The 19,281-nt window shown below is 44.4% G+C and overlaps 1 protein-coding gene across 1 annotated transcript in view; it reads left to right on the top strand.

Moving 5' to 3' along the window:
- Window positions 1–3,519: 3,519 nt before the first annotated feature.
- The window catches only part of LOC142659369 (5'-nucleotidase domain-containing protein 2-like), a 46,519-nt gene continuing 30,757 nt past the window's right edge, over window positions 3,520–19,281 (top strand). Inside the window, exons 1-6 of the mRNA XM_075835452.1 lie at window positions 3,520–3,855; window positions 11,729–11,913; window positions 12,689–12,763; window positions 13,337–13,392; window positions 13,652–13,745; window positions 17,385–17,513. Coding sequence (XP_075691567.1) covers window positions 3,582–3,855; window positions 11,729–11,913; window positions 12,689–12,763; window positions 13,337–13,392; window positions 13,652–13,745; window positions 17,385–17,513 — 813 coding nt within the window. The 5' untranslated portion in view covers window positions 3,520–3,581. The remainder of the gene's footprint in view (window positions 3,856–11,728; window positions 11,914–12,688; window positions 12,764–13,336; window positions 13,393–13,651; window positions 13,746–17,384; window positions 17,514–19,281) is intronic.

Here is a 19,281-nt window from a genome sequence, read left to right as displayed (position 1 = left end):
TTATCAAGCCTAGTGACACATCTAGTACTGCAAACATATATAGGGCTGAGACCACTTTGCATAATTGATCTCATTACAATACAAATAAAGTGCTAAGTGCAAAGAATCATTATTAACAAATGGTTTAGGGTATCAATACAAAATATAGATATGATACATAGAGTGCTGATGTGCATCTACAATATTGTGAACAACAATACATAATACAACAAACGTTAAAAACAAGTGATTAGGACATAATCATTTTATGCCTCAGCCGTGTTGAAATAAAGCATCACAGATCCGCTCACCAATCAGAACTTCAGGTATTCCTTCGCATGCAGAACCATTGGAATCCATAGCGATGTTCAGCTGTACATCGCGTTGTAATCAAGATGTAGTGCGTCTGTGTAAGGCTGGATTCACACGAACGTGGCGTTTTGCGTGCGCAAAAACCACTTGACAGCTCCGTGCGTATGCGTCCGTGTGTATGATGCGCGGCTGCGTGATTTTCGCGCAGCCGCCATCATAGAGATGAGGCTAGTCGACGTCAGTCACTGTCCAGGGTGCTGAAAGAGTTAACTGATCGGCAGTAACTCTTTCAGCACCCTCGACAGTGAATTCCAATGACCATATCGAGCAACCTGTTTAAAAAAAAAAACACGTTCGTACTTACCGAGAACTTCCCTCCCGGACGTTGCCTTGGTGACGCGTCCTTGGTGACGCGCCTCTCTTGACATCTGGCCCCACCTCCCTGGATGACGCGGCAGTCCATGTGACCGCTGCAGCCTGTGCTTGGCCTGTGATTGGCTGGAGCTGTCACTTGGACTGAATTGTCATCCCGGGAGGTCAGACTGGAGGAAGAAGCCGGGAGTTATCGGTAAGTCAGAACTTATTTTGTTTTTACACAATCATGTATATTGGGATCGGAAGTCACTGTCCAGGGTGCTGAAACAGTTTAACTCTTTCAGCACCCTGGACAGTGACTGTCTCCTGACGTCGCATACCGGAAATTTTTTTGCCGGGTTCGGCCAAAACGAGTTCGGCCGAACCCGGTGAAGTTCGGTTCGGTTGTCCGGGTTCACTCATCTCAAAGACACTCCGTTTGGATGTTTGTAAACAGAAAAGCACGTGGTGCTTTTCTGTTTACATTCATCCTTTTGACAGCTCTTGCGCGAATCACGCAGTTCGCACGGAAGTGCTTCCGTACGGCATGCATGGTTTTCACGCACTCATTGACTTCAATGGGTGCGTGATGCGTGCAAAACGCCGAAAGAACGGACATGTCGTGACTTTTTTTCAGCGGACTCACGCTGAGTAAAAATCACGGACATGTCAGCACGGCCCCATAGACACATATAGGTCCGTGCAAAGCGCGTGCAAATCACGCGTGTTGCACGGACGTTTTTCCCGTTTGTCTGAATAAAGCCTAAAGAATAGAAGCGGAAGTATGTCGTTGCAAGGCAACAAGGCGCACGAGGCGCATGATGATGACACAATGCGTTCCACTGGCTAGATCATGTGAATGGCGGCGTCTTCGGTTGCCAAGCAACTGATACAAATCCGCCACATCTCATTGGTTACAGAATCGGATGGCATTATCATATATAATTACCCTATATTAACATAGCTATATCGAGTCAAAAGGTCCAAAAATGGAAAAAACCATATATACTATATGTTGGGAGTGGTGTTTGGATCTAAAAAAAATACAAAAATGTTGAAATTGGTGTATATAGAAATTAAATATAAACACAATTCTCTCTTCAGGAATTTTGGGGCAGATTTTGAGCTGCCTGCAATTGAGCATGCCACTTCTTTACCGCGAGTGGCTAAAACCTGCCGAGGAAAAAAAGGCGCCTCCGCCTCCCATTGAAATCAACACATCCGTCGCAGTCTTACGGCCGCTAATGACGGATCCGTGAAACACGGACTGCACACGGATGGCTTCCGTGTGCCGTTCATTGTTTCAACGGACCAAATGAATGGAATGGCCGAGACTCTGCCGTCAAAAACAGACAGGAGTAGGATCTGTCCTATTTTTTTTGAACGGCCACACGGTTCCGTTAAAACAACGGAGGTGTGCATGGCCCCATAAAAATGAATGTGTCAGGGTGCTATCTGTTAGAAAAAAACGGATAGCACCCAGTAGAAAATAACTAAAGTGGGCATGAGGTCTAAGAGTAGGGAATTTAAAACTCCATACATCCACACATGTTGTTAACCCCTTCACGGCGGTCATTAAGGGTACTTATGTCACATGCCGGCTAGAGCAGGTTCTAGGCTGTCTAATAGCGGATGCTGGGCCTAATAAAAAGCCTGTCAGTTTTACACTGAAAAGTATAATACACTGCAATACAGAAGTATTGCAGCGTATTATAACAGCGATCAGACGATCACACGATCACATAGTGAAGTCTCCTACTGGGTCTAAAAAAAAAAAAAAGCCAAATAGAATGGGTATTACCGCATCAGAAACAACCGGAACGGTAAAACTATAATGTTATTTAACCAGAACGGTGAACGCCATACAAAATAAAATAACAAACAATACCATAATTGCGTTTTTCTGTTCATCCCTCCTTTCAAAAAACATAATAAAGAGCGTTTAATGTGTTCTATGCACCCCAAATATTACCAGTAGAATCTACAACTTGTCCCGCAGAACATGATCCCTCATACAGCTACGTCAGCAGAAAAAGAAAGATGCGTTTACAAGTTGGGTTACATTGGCAGCCTATAGGACATAATGATCTGAGGTCGTGAGGAACATCCCGCAGGTGTAGGATCTCAGGGCTGAATTACAGCATGGGTAATGGGGGCAATTGCCCTGGGGGGGTCTTCGATGTTTAGGGATCTCCACCATCCTGTCACTCATCAGTCTTGTTGAATTTGCGACTGTATGTCTTCCTCACACTAAATATACTAGTATGAATGCGCCCCTATAATTAAAGCCTTCCATATCCCCTGTACTAATTTATATGTAGTTCCATCTTCTTTCAGAATAAGACCTTATTCACATAGTGCAGTTTTGGTGCATTTTTTAATGCAGTTTTTGAAGCCACAACCAGGAGCGAATGTTAAGGCCAGGGATACGCTTTTTTAATTTCTGCTGATTGATTTTAATTATTGAGTGACAGCTGCAGTCCACAAGATTGCATGCAACTCAATGTATTCATTTGCACTGCAGCTGTTTAAATCAATCAGGAGCACTACAAAAAGTCTAGGTCTAGCCTGGCATAAGGGAGGGGAAGTCTATGGGAAAGATTCTACTTTTAAAAAAAGTTTACTTCTGGTTCTGGCTTCAAAAACTGCACTGTGTGAACAGGGCCTTCATGTGTATTCACACGTTGCGGTCATATGGCGTTTTTCACGCTCCGGAGATGCTGGGTTGAACATGTCCATGAGACGTGACACCCAGCCCAAAACATAAAAAAGCACAGAAAGCCACGCCCCTACCCATACATTTTATTTTCTATTGGACCGTACAACAGACCCCGACCAAACTGGGAACTCTAAACCAATCGTAGCGGCGGGAGGAGCGGCTTCCATAACTTGTGGTGTTTATCGCAACGTGTGGCAGTGACCGGAGCTGCTCGGAGATGGCGGCTGTGATGTACCGGCTGCTGTGCGGCTCCTCCCGGAGAGCGGCCTCGGTTGCATACAGCACGGCCAGGGATGGGAGTTCTGCCCCTGCTCCCGTTGTACCCCCCGTTCAACCCACCCCATCCTCGGGGTCTCCTAGCCCGGCGCAGCCTCACCTACACCCACCCAATGCTGTCGGCCGCCGGTTCTCGTCCTCATCCACTTTCCCCAACATCGACAGCAAGACCTTCTTGTGGTCCCGGTACGGGGACATGAAGAAGCTGGTGCAAGGTACACACTGCGGTCGTGCATGCACACGTCATGTATCGGGTCTGCAACTGGCGCCGGTGTCAAACTACAACTCTCAGCATCCTCTGACAGTCTGCAGTGGTTAGGGCATGCTGGGGGTTGTAGTTAAACAATGACTGGAGAGCTACTGGCTGCAGCACAACATTTCTTCCCCTTAGGTGTCTGTTTTTATCTTCTGTTTTCTTGAAGGGGAGCTCCACATGTTGTGCCGCGACCGGGAGGGTTTGTTAGTTTAGACTTTATCGGCCGTAGCACTCAGGGGGACGTGTTTGTAACCAGACTATAGGAGAGCACAGACCCCAATGCATGGCTGCCAGGAATTTGCCCCACCTTGTGCCAGGGGTCTTTGCAGTGACCACAATAAACGTATGATGGCATTTTTATAACTTGATGAAAAAAGCCATTGGTTCAATTGGCAGCTTATGATACTTGTACCACTAATGCTATTTAGTATCTGTAGAGTTCCCCTTTAAGTGGCACTTGGCTTATATGTCCCTGGGTGTAGGAAGATGGATCGGTGGAGTTAGTTTTATTCAGCATATTCCTGTGGATCTGCCATAAACATCTGACGTGGAATACCCCTTTAAGTGTAGGTTTTGACCGTCTTTTTAAGATTCTGCTGGTCTTGGTACTCGAGGACTTCAGTGATCAGACATTAGGTCAGTGTTGGGGTTTTCTATTTTCTTCGGGGTCCCCTAAGATCTGATTTACTTAGGAGTCCCTTCTCCCGTGAAGTAAACATGGGGGGGCTCCCCCATTCATGTCTATGGGCACCTCTAATGTGGACTGCAGGAACTTCAGCTAGATGTCGTCAACTTGACGGTGTGCGTGTTTTTTGTTTTTTTTTAAAGGGCAGATTTTGTTTTGCTCGCCCAGATTTCCTGAATAGTTACTTGCTGTGAGGGTATGTTCACACGCTAGCTGTCATTTACGGCTGAAATGACAGACTGTTTTCAGGAGAAAACAGCTGCCTCGTTTCACACGTAAATGCTGCTCCTCGCATTTTGCGAGGCGTCTGTGACGCTCGTATATCTTGAGCTGCTCTTCATTGAGTTCAATGAAGAACGGCTCAAATTACGTCTGAAAGAAGTGCCCTGCATATAATGTATATAAGTGCCCTGCACTTCTTTGCCGAGGCAGTCCATTTACGCGTCGTCGTTTGACAGCTGTCAAACGACGACGTGTAAATGACAGGTCGTCTGCACAGTACGTCGGCAAACCCATTCAAATGAATGGGCAGATGTTTGCCGACGTATTGTAGCCCTATTTTCAGACGTAAAACGAGGCATAATACGCCTCGTTTACACCTGAAAATAGGTCGTGTGAACCCAGCCTGAAGGGTCCTATAGCGGCTGTCGATCCTATCTGGAAGTCCTATGGGTTTTACGGGGCTTATGTGATCAGTGGATGCGGTTCTTGGATGGATTTATGACTTTGTGGTTTCACCTGGTAAGTGGCCAACCCAGCTCTCCTGCTGCAGGGCGGGGGTCTTACTGCTGGGAACTTCGCCAACAGTTGGTGACCACGCGAATAGAAGAATGACAGAGGAGTCCCTGGAAGTTATTGCAGTCCGTGCCACCCATTTATTGACCCTGCTGCTCCCCAATACCAAGGGGTGGGCTAGATTCGGCTAGAGCTGTCCGTCACTCTGGGTTTTTGTTCTGTTTTTTTTTTTGGGAGCAAGTCTATAAGGGATCCCTTTTTTTGGACTGAGGGGGCGGTGCATGACGTGACGTTTCAAAGACCACCAATGAGAATGTTTGCACTTGTATTGGTGACTACGTTGTCACAAACCGCCTCCTATGTGACGATGGTAGGAATATTCAGCTGCAATTTCCATTGGACACTTTGGGGGGAATTTATTAAGACTGGCGTTTCATACGCTTGTGTTAATAATAAAAAAGTTGGCGTAAAATGTGCCCAAACTAGTCACATCCGTGCCCCAGAACTTGAAATCAATGCCAGCCGTAAGCTGCCGTACGTTTGCCCTGTAATTTACACAAGTTTCTTTAGGAAATTATGATTTTGTTAGGCCACATGTCCCCGCCCCTCCAAGTTACACAAATTTATTTTTTTAGAAAAGTGTCGACCGCTAACTCTCAAAAGTTGCACTTTTTTTCCCGCAAATTGCGACTTTTGTGTTTTGCGGCTTTCTACACCAGAGAAGTGGCTTAGAGAATTTAATACGTTCCCCTCTGACTGTTATGAACATTTATAGGAGAATGTCCCTTTAATTATCTTTCACGTCAGTCTACGCTGCTGATCGTCCCTGCTTCCGGCTGATCACTATCCTGGCGGTCTGAAGCCGTTGTCCTCTTAGCTGCCTTCTATATTGGATGTTTTATGTGGCGGCTCGCTGAGGTCTTTTCTAATGGTTTACATATGAATCCATGAACAAAAAATGGTGGCATGTGGGGTGATGTAGCAGAGGATGGGGCGGTTCACGGAGTGCCCACCTCTCTAATACAGACCCACAGGGACCCTGTGTGCTTACTCCATACCCTCAGGGTAGATGAATAGCGGAGCATATGACATAACGTGATGCACAGTGTGAACTTGGCCTCCAATAATTTTCTTGTCTGTGTATGAGAATTTTAGCCCTTTGTACAATTATTGCTACCACCAGTCGTTCTCGGCAAGTTTCTTCTTCTCTCCTGTGTTGTGATACATAGAAAAGTAATAAATCTGTTGTTGGGATTTGGACCTGGCCCAGAACTTTGAACCTGACCCATAGGGATCTGTTTTTGTTTATGGGACCCCCCTCTTGCAGAGCGCTACTGTTGTCCATTGAGCTCAATGGGTGAGTCTGCAGGAGGAGTGGGAACTTGGTGGTGTGTTATCACTGGGGTTCCCAGCTTCAATTGACTTATTTGGGGACCTGCCTGCTCATTACCCCTTTAAAGAAGTTGTCCGGTTTCAGCAGTTTAAATGTTGTTTTTGTATAATTAAGCCCTATTCAGACTAGCATGTCCGTTTTGCATTTGCAAAAAAAAGCGTATTTCAAGCACTTCAGCACCGTGGGACATCAGTTTTTGATGTCCGTGTTTCTGCACTTCCTTTTTTTTTTTTTCCTTGACCTCTCTTCAGCAAATGATGCGTGAAAGTGACCGCGCACAGATGTCGTCCGTGTGCTGTCTGTGTTTTTCGTGCAGCCATAGACTTCAATGGGCAACGTGGTAACCAAAATCGGACATGCGGTGAGTTTCACACATGCGTGCAGAAACATGCATGTGAATAACCCCATTGATTTGCATTGGTCAGGGTGCGGTCATTTGAATGGACAGCACAGGTACGTAAAATACGGCCGTCTGAATAAGGCCTAAAAGTTTGTTTTCCAACCTACTTTCTGTATTCCTTCCTCACGGTTTTCAATATTTCTGCTGGTTATTCAGTAGGAACATTCAGTAGGAACATTCATTGTTTACTTCCAGTGGATATAATTCTGTCCATGGTCATGTGATGGACACACAGGTGCTGGGGTCGTTACAGGGTCATGTGATGGACACACAGGCTCTGGGATCATTAGAAGTCACAGCTGATACACGTACGGTAACTGTAACGAGTTGTGCACCTGTGTGTCCATCACATGACCATGGACAGAATTTTAGTCACGAAGTAAAGAATGAATGTTTCTACTGAATAACAACAAGCAGAGATCTTGAAAGGCGTGAGATTAATGCAGAAAATATATTGGAAAGCCAAGTTTTAATTATATACAAAAAATATGAAATAGCTGAAAGCGGACAAGTCAACGAATGACCGATTGGACAAGTGGCATCCGGACGCACTTGTAGAAAATTTTCTAAAGTTTTATTTCTTCGTGCTGGGAGTGGAACTTCAACTCCCAGCATGTCCTGACAGATGGGGTCAGCAAGGCATGCTGGGAGTTGTAGTTCTGCAACCACTGGCACAATTTTGTATAAAGCAAGGCAAACTTCATTCTTCAGGGCACGCTGCTGTATTTTGAGACCCCTCTTCGTTTTTATGATTCCCCCCCCCCCCCCCCCCCCCCAAATATATTTAAGGCAAGGTATTCCTGCACATAGTGGAAGGTCCTGATGGGTATTTGTATCTGGGGAAAAAAATAAAAAATTAAATTGCTTGTTCAGTTAAAGAGGCTCTGTCACCAGATTTTGCAACCCCTATCTGCTATTATTTATTTTTAAAAAACGAGCATTTTTGGCCAAGTTATGACCATTTTTGTAATTATGCAAATGAGGCTTGCAAAAGTCCAAGTGGGTGTGTTTAAAAGTAAAAGTCCAAGTGGGTGTGTATTATGTGCGTACATCGGGGCGTTTTTAATACTTTTACTAGCTGGGCGCTGTGAAGAGAAGTAACATCCTCTTCTCTTCAGAACGCCCAGCTTGTGACAGTGCAGATCTGTGACGTCACTCACAGGTCCTGCATCGTGACGGCCACATCGGCAGCAGAGGCTACAGTTGATTCTGCAGCAGCATCAGCGTTTGCAGGTAAGATCGACTTACCTGCAAACGCTGATGCTGCTGCAGAATCAACTGAAGCCTCTGGTGCCGATGTGTCCTCGCTCGTCTGACACGATGCAGGACCTGTGAGTGACGTCACAGCGTGATCTCTGGAGAACACGGCTGTGTCTGCACTGCCAGAATCTGGGCGTTCTGAAGAGAAGTGGATGATACTTCTCATCAGACCGCCCAGCTAGTAAAAGTATTAAAAACGCCCCGATGTACGCACATAATACACGCCCACTTGGACTTTTACTTTTAAACACACCCACTTGGACTTTTGCAAGCCTCATTTGCATAACTACAAAAATGGTCATAACTTGGCCAAAAATGCTCGTTTTTTTAAAATAAAAACGTTACTGTAATCTACATTGCAGCGCCGATCTGCTGCAATAGCAGATAGGGGTTGCAAAATCTGGTGACAGAGCCTCTTTAACAAAGCCCCTTGGCTTCACTGCTCTTTATTTTGCTGCCAGTAATGAATGCCCCTGTGCCCGCAGAGCTCAGTCACATAATCCTATTGAGGGGACACGTCCAGGCACAGTCCTGGCGGGATTCTCCGGCTACGTTCTTCGCAGCACGTACAGGGAGAGTTTCCTTTCAGATCCAGACGAGAAGATCTGAGTTGTTCTGTGCACGTTGATGCTGCAGTCCTCGGATTACAGCGCGTTCCTCCGGATTATTACTTTATTATGGCTTTTATAGGCGCTCGTGATTTGCACCCCACAAAGGAGCGGTACATTGTTACCAAATAAGAGCTACAATGTAACGATTCAGTGGTAGCTAAATATAAATACATTTATTTTCACGTGACCGCTCACTTTACGGCATGCTGCGCTGTCCAGATGAGAACTGCAAGTCTCCGCATACCCTGCAGCTCGCAGGCTCAGAATAGCTGGCGTGAAGACTCAGATATAGATATCCTTTTTTTTTTTTTTTTTTTTGTTTCTTGTCCTACACGTTGCATCATCTTGTCAGATGTCAACAGGGAAACCAGGCTCGGCCATGTTGGTCCAGACTAGGTTGGCTGCAATGCCAACAGACTTGTTGCAGCTTTTACATTTCGTTAATAGGAGTTGTGTGCCTAAACATTGAGGGTGCACCCGATCAATGTCTTATCCATCGGGGCCACCATTTGGGTGGAGCACCAAAACCTTTTCATAGTTTTATCACAGTGCCTCTCTCGTTTATAGGTCGTGTCTGGTACTGCAGCTGAGCCCCATTTGCTTGATGCTGTCTGGCAATACTATAAGCTTTTCTCGACTTGTGGGGTCCCAGCTATTGGACCTGAGTGTGACTGGTATAAATGTTTTCATACAGATCCTGACTAATTTCATTAAACTGTGTGCGCCCATCAGGTTTCTTTTGACTATCGCCATCACGACCATCATAACGTAAAAAACGGAATAGAGCCTTGTAGATGTAAACCTTAAAAAAAAAAATCGCAAATATTGTTGTCTACTTATTTTTATCCCCCCCCCCCCCCCCTCAACCATTGGTTTTAAACTTTGTAGTAACTAGAAGCATTATGCCAGGATCACACACACCATTTAGATGCAGTTTTTGGCTGTTTTTTTCTGTTTTGTTTTTTGAGGCTGTGTTCACACGACCACATTAACGTCCGTAATGGACGGACGTATTTCGGCCGGAAGTCCCGGACCGAACTCAGTGCAGGGAGCCGGGCTCCTAGCATCATAGTGATGTACGACGCTAGGAGTCCCTGCCACTCTGCAGGACAACTGTCCCGTACTGTAATCATGATTTCAGTACAGGACAGTAGTTCCACGGAGAGGCAGGGACTCCTAGCATCGTACATAACTATGATGCTAGGAGCCCGACTCCCTGCACTGAGTTCGGGCCGAAATACATCCGTCCATTACGGACGTTAATGTGGTCGTGTGAATCCAGCCTGAGTCAAACACAGAAGTGGCCACAAATAAAGATGACTGTCTTTCCTTCCTCCGCTTCTGGCTTTGGCTAAAATAATTGAGCCAAAAAAACTGCATCAAAACTGGGTGTGATCCCGACCTTAGAAGAACCCTGCCCATAATACCTTACACGCTAAGGCCTCAAGCTCACATCCATTGTAATTTGTGCGGCCGTAATCATGGATCCGTGGAACATGGACGCATACTGATGGCTTCCGTGTGCGGTCCGTTGTTTTAACAGACCAAATTAATAAACAGGCCGAGACTGATCTGCGAAAAACGGACAGGAGTAGGACCTGTTCTATTTTTTTTTGTGGAACGGACGCACAGAAGTGTTAAAATGGAAGTGTGCACGGCCCCATAGAAATGAATGGGTCAGTGTTAAAAAAAAACTAAAAAAAAACTGCACACTAAAGATTTTCACTGAAGGAATGAAGGGGTAGAAATGACGGGGGAGGGGGGAGAAGTTTTTGTAACTTTTGGGGAGAAACTTCTTGTTCTCTTATCAGATTTTAGCAGGCAGTGTTTACTAGTCCTCAGGAACTGATGATGTGGCAGTCCCAGCAGGCTGGCAGTGACGCAGGGCGATCTGTATCGTGGTGCTGCTATTTATCTGTGGAAGGCGGTTAAAGGGAAGGTGTCACGAAATTATTAATTTTTTGTTATTGCTTTTAGTATGTCATTAATATAAACTTTATATATTTAGTTTTTGTGTTGTACTTTTTTTTTTTTTCTATTACTTCTCTATGGGGCTGCCTTTTTTTTTTTTTTTTGCAGTCCCTTAATCTGAGTAGTCACCTGGTCCTGATATACTGATTTGCAGCCCCTCCCCCTCCCCCACCACCATAGAATTTTGGTCTGCAATGTTTGTAGATTAAAGCGACGGGGAATGAATGGGACTCAAAGGAAATTCCTGCAGTCAGAATAAATAACGCCCTGTGCCGTTTTTTTTTTTGCCTCTAGTAAGGGAAATCCCTTGGATTCTTATTAAAATTTTGATAGTACAGGAATTAAGATTCTTGCAGAAAATTAGGGCCTGTTCACATTGTTGAGGGGTTCCGTCTGAGGTTTCCATCGGTTTAACCCCTCAACGGAAAGGCAAACAGACTTTTTAGCTTCCGTTTGCATCATCATTGATCTCAATGGTGACGGAAACTTTGCTAATGGTTTCCGTTTGTCACGTTGTGAACGGTTTCCATTGTTTTGACAGAACCGGTAGCGCAGTCGACTGATGTGAACAGGCCCTTACCTCTGTTTTTTTGGCATATTCCCTGTGTTTTGGTAAATAAGGTTAGGTTCACTTGTCGTTGTCACCCCCCCCCCTTCCAAAAATATAAATGAGATCCCCATTAAAGGAAATGACATGCAATTGAATCCGATAGACATGATTTGCTGCCGATGAGTCTGTTCTCTTCATAATATCCGGTTTCTTGTTTTGGTCTGCAGACCTTTTACCTCCTGGGGTGTGTAACCTCCTGAATTCATCCACCATTTATGCAAACAATGAAGTCGATCTTGGAGACATCGAAATCTATGGCTTTGACTATGACTATACCCTGGCACTATATTCTAATGCGCTGCACTCCATGATCTTCAACACTGCCAGGGACATTTTGGTGCAACAGTACAAGGTACGTTCAACCCCGGTATATCTGGATGCCTACACAAGGTGTCAGAGGAGGACATAAGGAAAGTGGACGTATGTGGTTTGGCTGGTGGCTAGAAATCCCAATTCCTCCGTTAACATGTATGTTTGGTTGGTTGACTGTCATCTTGATGGTAGGGGGTGAACAGCTGCCAAACAACCAGAGAAAATGTCAAATAGTGTATCGGTTTGCCAGGCCCTTGCCTGATCTTTATTGGTGGGATCTGTTGATACATGTCGTCTACAGGTGACATAGAAAATAGATAACTTATGAGGAACGTCATCACTTTTTTACGCGGGCCAATTATTGGGCAAATAAGCGTTGGTTCCCGATCGCTACCCCGTGCAAACAGGGCAACGATCAGACGAACGAGCAAACGCTGCCAGAAATATTATCATTGTCGGCAGCACATCTGTGGAAACGGGAAGATGCGCTGCCGACCTGATAGAAACGTATGGGGACCAGTGATCGGAGTGACGTTTGTACATCCCCATGCATTGCTCAAGGAGCAAACGAGCGACTATCCATGAGCTGTCTCGGCGGTCGTTTACACGGCCCCCATTTGGCCGTGTAAGAGGACCCTTCTACTTCGGTCAGTGGTTGCCATTAATGTTTTGATCAAACCTCTCTAGTTTAAGACTATTGTTTAATGAAGAAAGTCCGTTACTCCTTTTAACAAAGAACTTACTTTACGTAAAAGCGACATTATCAGAGGAAAATGGGAATTTCCATTTTAGACTTTTGTATTTTTGCGTCCTAGTACCCAGTGGGAATCTTGGAGTACGAATATCTGCCCAACTTTGCCGTCAGAGGTCTGCACTACGACATGAATAAGGTAATGGCAGCTTATTTTCTCTCTACTGTCAGGATCAGATTACTGTAAATGGAGCTCAGGATTTTTGCGAATGGCCAAAAGCAATGTATACACTTCCCCCGCACGGTATTTTGTATCTTTGTCTGATGCTACTGATCGCCACTGTTGTGATTCACCAGATAACAAGTATACAATGTTTGATCTATTGATTCTAAAAACAAAAGAAATAACTTGTCGATCCTGCTTTTTACTTCATTATTGGTAACTTAGACCTTTGTCCCATGGAGGGTTATGTATTTTGGGCAGCCCATATGTTGCTCAATCTTCCCAAATCAGACAGCACTTCGTGGTCATATGTACAAGAGCTCCGTTCAGTCATTGAAACACATGCATAAGATGCAGAATATCTATGGACTTCAAGCAGATTTCGTTGCGGAATCCGCTCTGAATTTTGGGTCTAACCAGACACATGTGAACGAGGCATAAACGTTACCACATTTAGGACTGTTCCTAATATAGGAGCCTTGACTCCATTCTAGTAAACTCCTATATGTACATGTATCTGAACCTCTGATCCCTACTGTCTTGGCATAGGGACTACTGATGAAGATCGATGCCTACCACTACATCGAGTTGGGCACTGTGTACAAGTAAGTGTATAGAACTAGATAGTTCCTATGGTGGATCTTTGTCATGAAGCAAGAGAACCATAAAAATATTCACCTGTGCATATTACACCTGCATAGGACTGTTGCCGCAGCTCTTAAATTGCTTTTGGGTCTTGATGTATGGATGTATTCATGTAGTTGGGTAATTTTTTTTTTTTTTTATTTTTTTTAGTGTGGTGTGTTCACCTAACCTTTTCATATTGTGACGTTAATCTGATCTGCCTCCCTCCCCATTCACTAGGGGCCTCAAGCCGGTCCCAGATGAGGAGGTGATTGAGCTGTACCAGGGAACACACCACATCCCGCTTCACCAGGTCAGCGGGTTCTACGGCAAGGTAAGGGGCCCCCCATGCTGCATGCTTTTCTGAGATTGGTATGTTCGGTTTGCTAACAAAGGACTGGTTTGACTTCAGACCAACCAGATCTTTTGACCAAGCTGTTCTTAAGCCTAGTCCTTTCTTCAGAAAAAAAGCATGGATACTACGATAAAGGGCGTTCTAAATAATCCCGAAAATATTTTTTTCTTGCATATAAATTTTCGATACTAAAATAGTAACGTGTTCAGGAATTGTATATCCCTCATCTTTCACACAGTATTAAGTATTCATATGTACAAATGAAATTTTTATTTTTTTATATATATGTAGAGGTTCTGCTTAAGACAATCAATGCAAGCTAAAATGTAGGTCCATATTTCGTGCACCTCTTGGCACTGGACACATGGGCATCTATTGATTAGAATGGTTTTCTTGGTATAGTGCCTTGTGAAAGAATTCACCCAATCTGTGTTTGTTCCGGTTTTTTTTTTGCTTAATAAAATTGACTTCAAAGGTTTTATGTAAAGGACCTGACAAAATAGTTTAATGTTACAATGAAACGAAAAAAAATTAACATTGTGGAAAAAAAAAGTGGAGTATGTATTCACCTCTGTTGCTATGAAACCCCTAAATAAGGTCTGGTCAAACAAATAAAAGCCCCATAATTAGTTGAATAGTGTGATGTTAAAGTGTCACATGTCAGTATAGATACCTGTTCTGAATGGCCCCGGAGTCTACAACACCACTAAGTAACAGGAAGACCGAGGAGCTCTCCAAACAGGTCAGACAAAGTTGTGGAGAAGTATAGATCGGGGTTGGGTTATAACAAAAAATATCCCAAACTTTCAACACCCCATGGAGCAACATTATATCCATTCTAACAAAATGCAAAGAATGTCACAACTATAAACCTGACCAGAGCAGGCCGCCCACCAAAATTCCCTGACCGGGCAAGGCTGGCATTACTCCAACAAAGACACAAACAATAAGGGTATGTTCACACTGCCTATTTTCTGCCGTTTTTCGGGCCTGAAACGGCTGAAAATATGGGGGCTGAACGCCTCCAAACGTCTGCCAATTGACTCAGTGGGAAAAACAGCGTTTCGTTCCCACAGGGCCGGTTTTAAAAACTGCACATAAACGCCCCATAAAAATAGTGAATGTCACTTCTTGAGCCGACTTTCATTGGGTCAATAGAAAAACTGCTCCAAAAACAGCTGTAAAAACGCATAAAAAAAATGCTTGATGTATTAAAAAAACGGCTGAAACTCAGATGCTGTTTTCCCTTAAAGCTACGTATTTTCCAGCCGTTTTTAGTCTAGCGTGTGAACATTCCCTAGCACTGCAGGATTTCTAAAAATCCGCAGCGGAGATGGAAGTATCTGTCCATAGGACCACTATAAGGCCGGGTTCACACGTAGGGTAAATACTGAATATTTTTCGTGACCGGTTTCATTGCTGAAAACCCACAGCAAAGTGGATGAGATTTAAACAAATCTCCCACACGCTGCGTAAATGGTGAGTGTTAAAAGCACTAAAATTGATGTGCGGCTTTTAATCTGCAGCATGTCAATTGTATTTGCGTAATCGCTGCTTTTTTGTTACGGGTTTTCACCATTAAAGTCATGATGTCGTGGTTCCGCTGCAAAAATTATAACTCATTAAAAACGCTTACCCAGTATTCTGTGCTTCATCCAGCCCGGCCTCCTGGGACGACTTCATCCCATGCGACCGCTGCAGCCGATCAGACTTCAGCAGTCACATGATGAGACTAACCATCCTCCCAGGAGGCCGGGCTGTAGGACAGCAGAGGGACGCGTCACCATGGCTACGGGCAGGTATAAAACCTTTGCGCGGGTTTTCGGCAGGAAGTCCCTGTGGCAACCGGGCAGATACGCTGTGCTTTTACGCAGCGTATCCGCCATGTGTCAATTGACCCTACATTGTACACTCCAGTGTCGGGCTTTATGGAAGAGTCGCCATATAAAGGCCATACGGCATGTGGCAGACCCCCCCCCCAAACACATGGAAGAAGATTCTCTTTTCAGATGAGGCTAAAATTGAACTATTCGGCAATCACAGGAGACGCTGTGTGTGGTGTTAACCCAACACTTCCCACCACCCCAAGAAAATCATTCCCACAGTGAAGCGTGGTGGTGGTGGCAGTATCATGCTGTGGAGATACATTTCATCGGCAGGGACAGGAAAACTAGTCAGGATTGAAGGATAGACGGATGGCAGTAAGTAAAGGGCAATTCTTAAGGAAAACCTATTTCAGTCTGCCAGAGATTTGAGCCTGGGACGGAGGTTCACCTTCCAGCAGGACAACGACCCTAAACATACTGCTAACGATACACTGTAGGGGTTTAACGGGAAACAATGAAATGTCTTGGAATCGCCGAGTCAAAGACCAGACCTCAATCCAACTGTGATTGCGTGCCATGATTTGAAGACGCTGTACACCAACGCAACCATCTAACTTGAAGGAATTTGAGTTGTTTTGCCTAAAAGAATGGGCAAAAATCCCAGCATCTAGATGTGCTAAGCGAATACAGACAAACCCCCCCCCCCATCGTGCAGGGCTAATCACTCCAGCAGGTGAAAGGGGGCGCTGCGCTGGCTTCCATCCCCAATTTGTTTCTGAAGCGCCTGGGCCAGACGACTCTGCAGCCTATCGGGGACAGGATCCCTGCGCAGGCCGGCGTGATGACGTCACTGCATCACGCCGGCCTACGGTGAGTTGTAAAGCGGCTACGTTCATTGCAGGAACGGGGCCTAGGTGAGCATATAAAGTTGTTGTTATGGGGGCACTGTCTACAAGGGGGTTGTGGTGGGGGGCTGTATGGCACAGTCTACAATAGGGAGGTGGGGGGAGATGTATAGCATCTACAAGGGGGCTGTGTATGGCACTGAGGAGAGGCTACTAAGGGGGCATTATACTGTGTAGGAGCACTACAGGGGGCAATACACTATGTGGCACTTAGGGGGCATTAAAGGTGACATTATACTGTGTAGAAGCACTAAAGGGCATTATATTTTCTTTTATGGGGCATTTTTTTTATGATGGGAGTGGGTTGCCAAAAGAATTTCGCACCGGGCACCATCTATCCGAAGGCCGACCAACTCTGTAATTGCAGAAAAAGGTGGCTCCACAATTCACGGACATTCAGGGAGTGAATACTTATGTACATGAAAGTGGTTTTTTTTAAATTCTTTGTCACAGTAAAGCAAACCTATTTTGCACCCTCAGTGGTAGGCATGTTGTATAAATGAAATGGTACAAACACCCAAAAAAATCTATTTTAATTCAAGGAATTTAATGCAAGAAAAACACCATGAAGGGGGAATACTTTTGCAAGGCACTGTCTTTTTAATGCAGTTGAATGGACCAATGAGGCCCACTGAAGTCAACCTCCGAACAGAACCAGAACCGATGTCAAACTGCTCCTAGTTTGTTTTTTTTTCTTTTTATTTTATTTTTACATTTTTATTAATTTGGCAAAAAGAACATTAGTCCTCTGTAGATACCAACCCAAAAACATTAGGTGCCACCGGAACATTTTAGAACTTCTGTGCAAACCGAATGATTCGCGCTTCAGGAATTGTTACATGCGTTGTCTTACCAGTCCGGTCTAACTTGGTGTTTTTTTTTTCCAGGGTCCTGCTGTTAAACAATACATGGACATCTTCTCTCTACCTGAGATGAACCTCTTGGCTGTGGCCAATGACTTTTTTCTTAGCAATGACATTGATTATGATCCTGTCCATCTCTACAAGGATGTCACAGTAAGTCTATTTGATCCATCTATTTTAGATCTACCAGTGATTTATTGTTGTTTTTTTTTTATGTTTCTGATTGACTTGTAGAAAGCTTTTGGACAAGTTTAAGTTTCTACCCATAGATGGCCACATGACTGGCAATATTAACCCCTTCCCGCTCCTTGACGTACTATTACGTCATGGCAGCTGTATCGTTCGCGCTCCATGCCGTAATAGTACGTCTCGGGAGTAACGGCCGTTTCGGCCGTCCTCCTGACACATACAGGAGCTGTGACGCTGCTGTCTTGTTCAGCAGCTGTCACAGCTCCTACAGCGGGGACCGATCGCTGTGTCCCCGCTGATTAACCCCTTAAAAGCCGCGTTCTATAGAGATCGCGGCTTTTTAGGGGTTAAGCTGCCATCGCCGGCCTGCTACGCGATAGCGGCCGGCGATGGTGACTATGGCAACCGGACACCAAACAATGGCGTCCGGCTATGCCATAGACGGAAGCCTAGTGGGTCCTGACAACGTCAGGACCCACTATGCTTGCTGTCAGTGAGTAGCTGACCGTTCTAATACACTGCACTACGCATGTAGTGCAGTGTATTAGAATAGCGATCAGAGCCTCCTGCCCTCATGTCCCCTAGTGGGACAAAGTAATAAAGTAAAAAAAAAGTTAAAAAAAGATGTGTAAAAATAAGAAAATAAAAGATTTAAAAGTAATAAGTAAAAATCCCCCTTTTTCCCTTATCAGTCCTTTATTATTAATAAAAATATATAAACAAACAAATAAACTATACATAATTGGTATCACCGCGTCCGTAACGGCCTGAACTACAAAATTATTTCATTATTTATCCCGCACGGTGAACGCCGTAAAATAAAATAATAATAAACCGAACCACAATCACAATTGTTTGGTCACTTCACCTCCCAAAAAATGGAATAAAAAGAGATCAAAAAGTCGCATGTACCTAAAAATGGTACTGATCGAAACTACAGTTCGTTACGCAAAAAATAAGTCCTCGCACGGCGTTATTGATTGAAAAATAAAAATGTTCTGGCTCTTAGAATAAGGTAACACAAAAAGTGAATGATTGTTTACAAAACGTATTTTATTGTGCAAACGCCATAAGACATAAAAAAAAACTATAAACATCTGGTATCGCCGTGATCGTATCGCCCCGCAGAATAAAGTGAATATGTCATTTATGGCGCATGGTGAACGCTGTAAAAAAAAACTAAAAAAAAAACAATCGTACAATTGCTGTTTTTTAGTCACCACGCCACCTAAAAATAGAATAAAAACTGATCAAAAAGCCGCATGCACCCCAAGAAAACTACAATGGATTCCTCAAGGGGTCTAGTTTCCAAATTGGGGTCACTTTTGGGGGGTTCCCAATGTTTTGGCACCACAAGACCTCTTCAAACCGGACATGGTGCGTAATAAAAAGGAGGGCTCAAAATCCACTAGGTGCGCCTTTGCTTCGGAGGCCGGTGCTTCAGTCCATTACCGCCCGAGGGCCACATGTGGGATATTTCTCAAAACTGCAGAATCTGGGCAATACGTATTGAGTTGCGTTTCTCTGATAAATCCTTTTGTGTTATAAAAAAAATGGTATAAAGTGGATTTTCTGACAAAAAAAAAATGTAAATTTCACCTCTACTTTGCTCTAAATTTTTGTGAAACACCTAAAGGGTTCATAAACTTTCTAAATGCTGTTGTGAATACTTTGAGGGGTTTAGTTTCTAAAATGGGGTATTTGATAGGGGTTTCTAATATATGGGCCCCTC

The sequence above is a fragment of the Rhinoderma darwinii genome, chromosome 8, assembly GCF_050947455.1.
Source record: "Rhinoderma darwinii isolate aRhiDar2 chromosome 8, aRhiDar2.hap1, whole genome shotgun sequence".
Lineage (NCBI taxonomy): Eukaryota > Metazoa > Chordata > Amphibia > Anura > Rhinodermatidae > Rhinoderma > Rhinoderma darwinii.
This window is presented reverse-complemented; position numbering and strand designations above follow the sequence as displayed.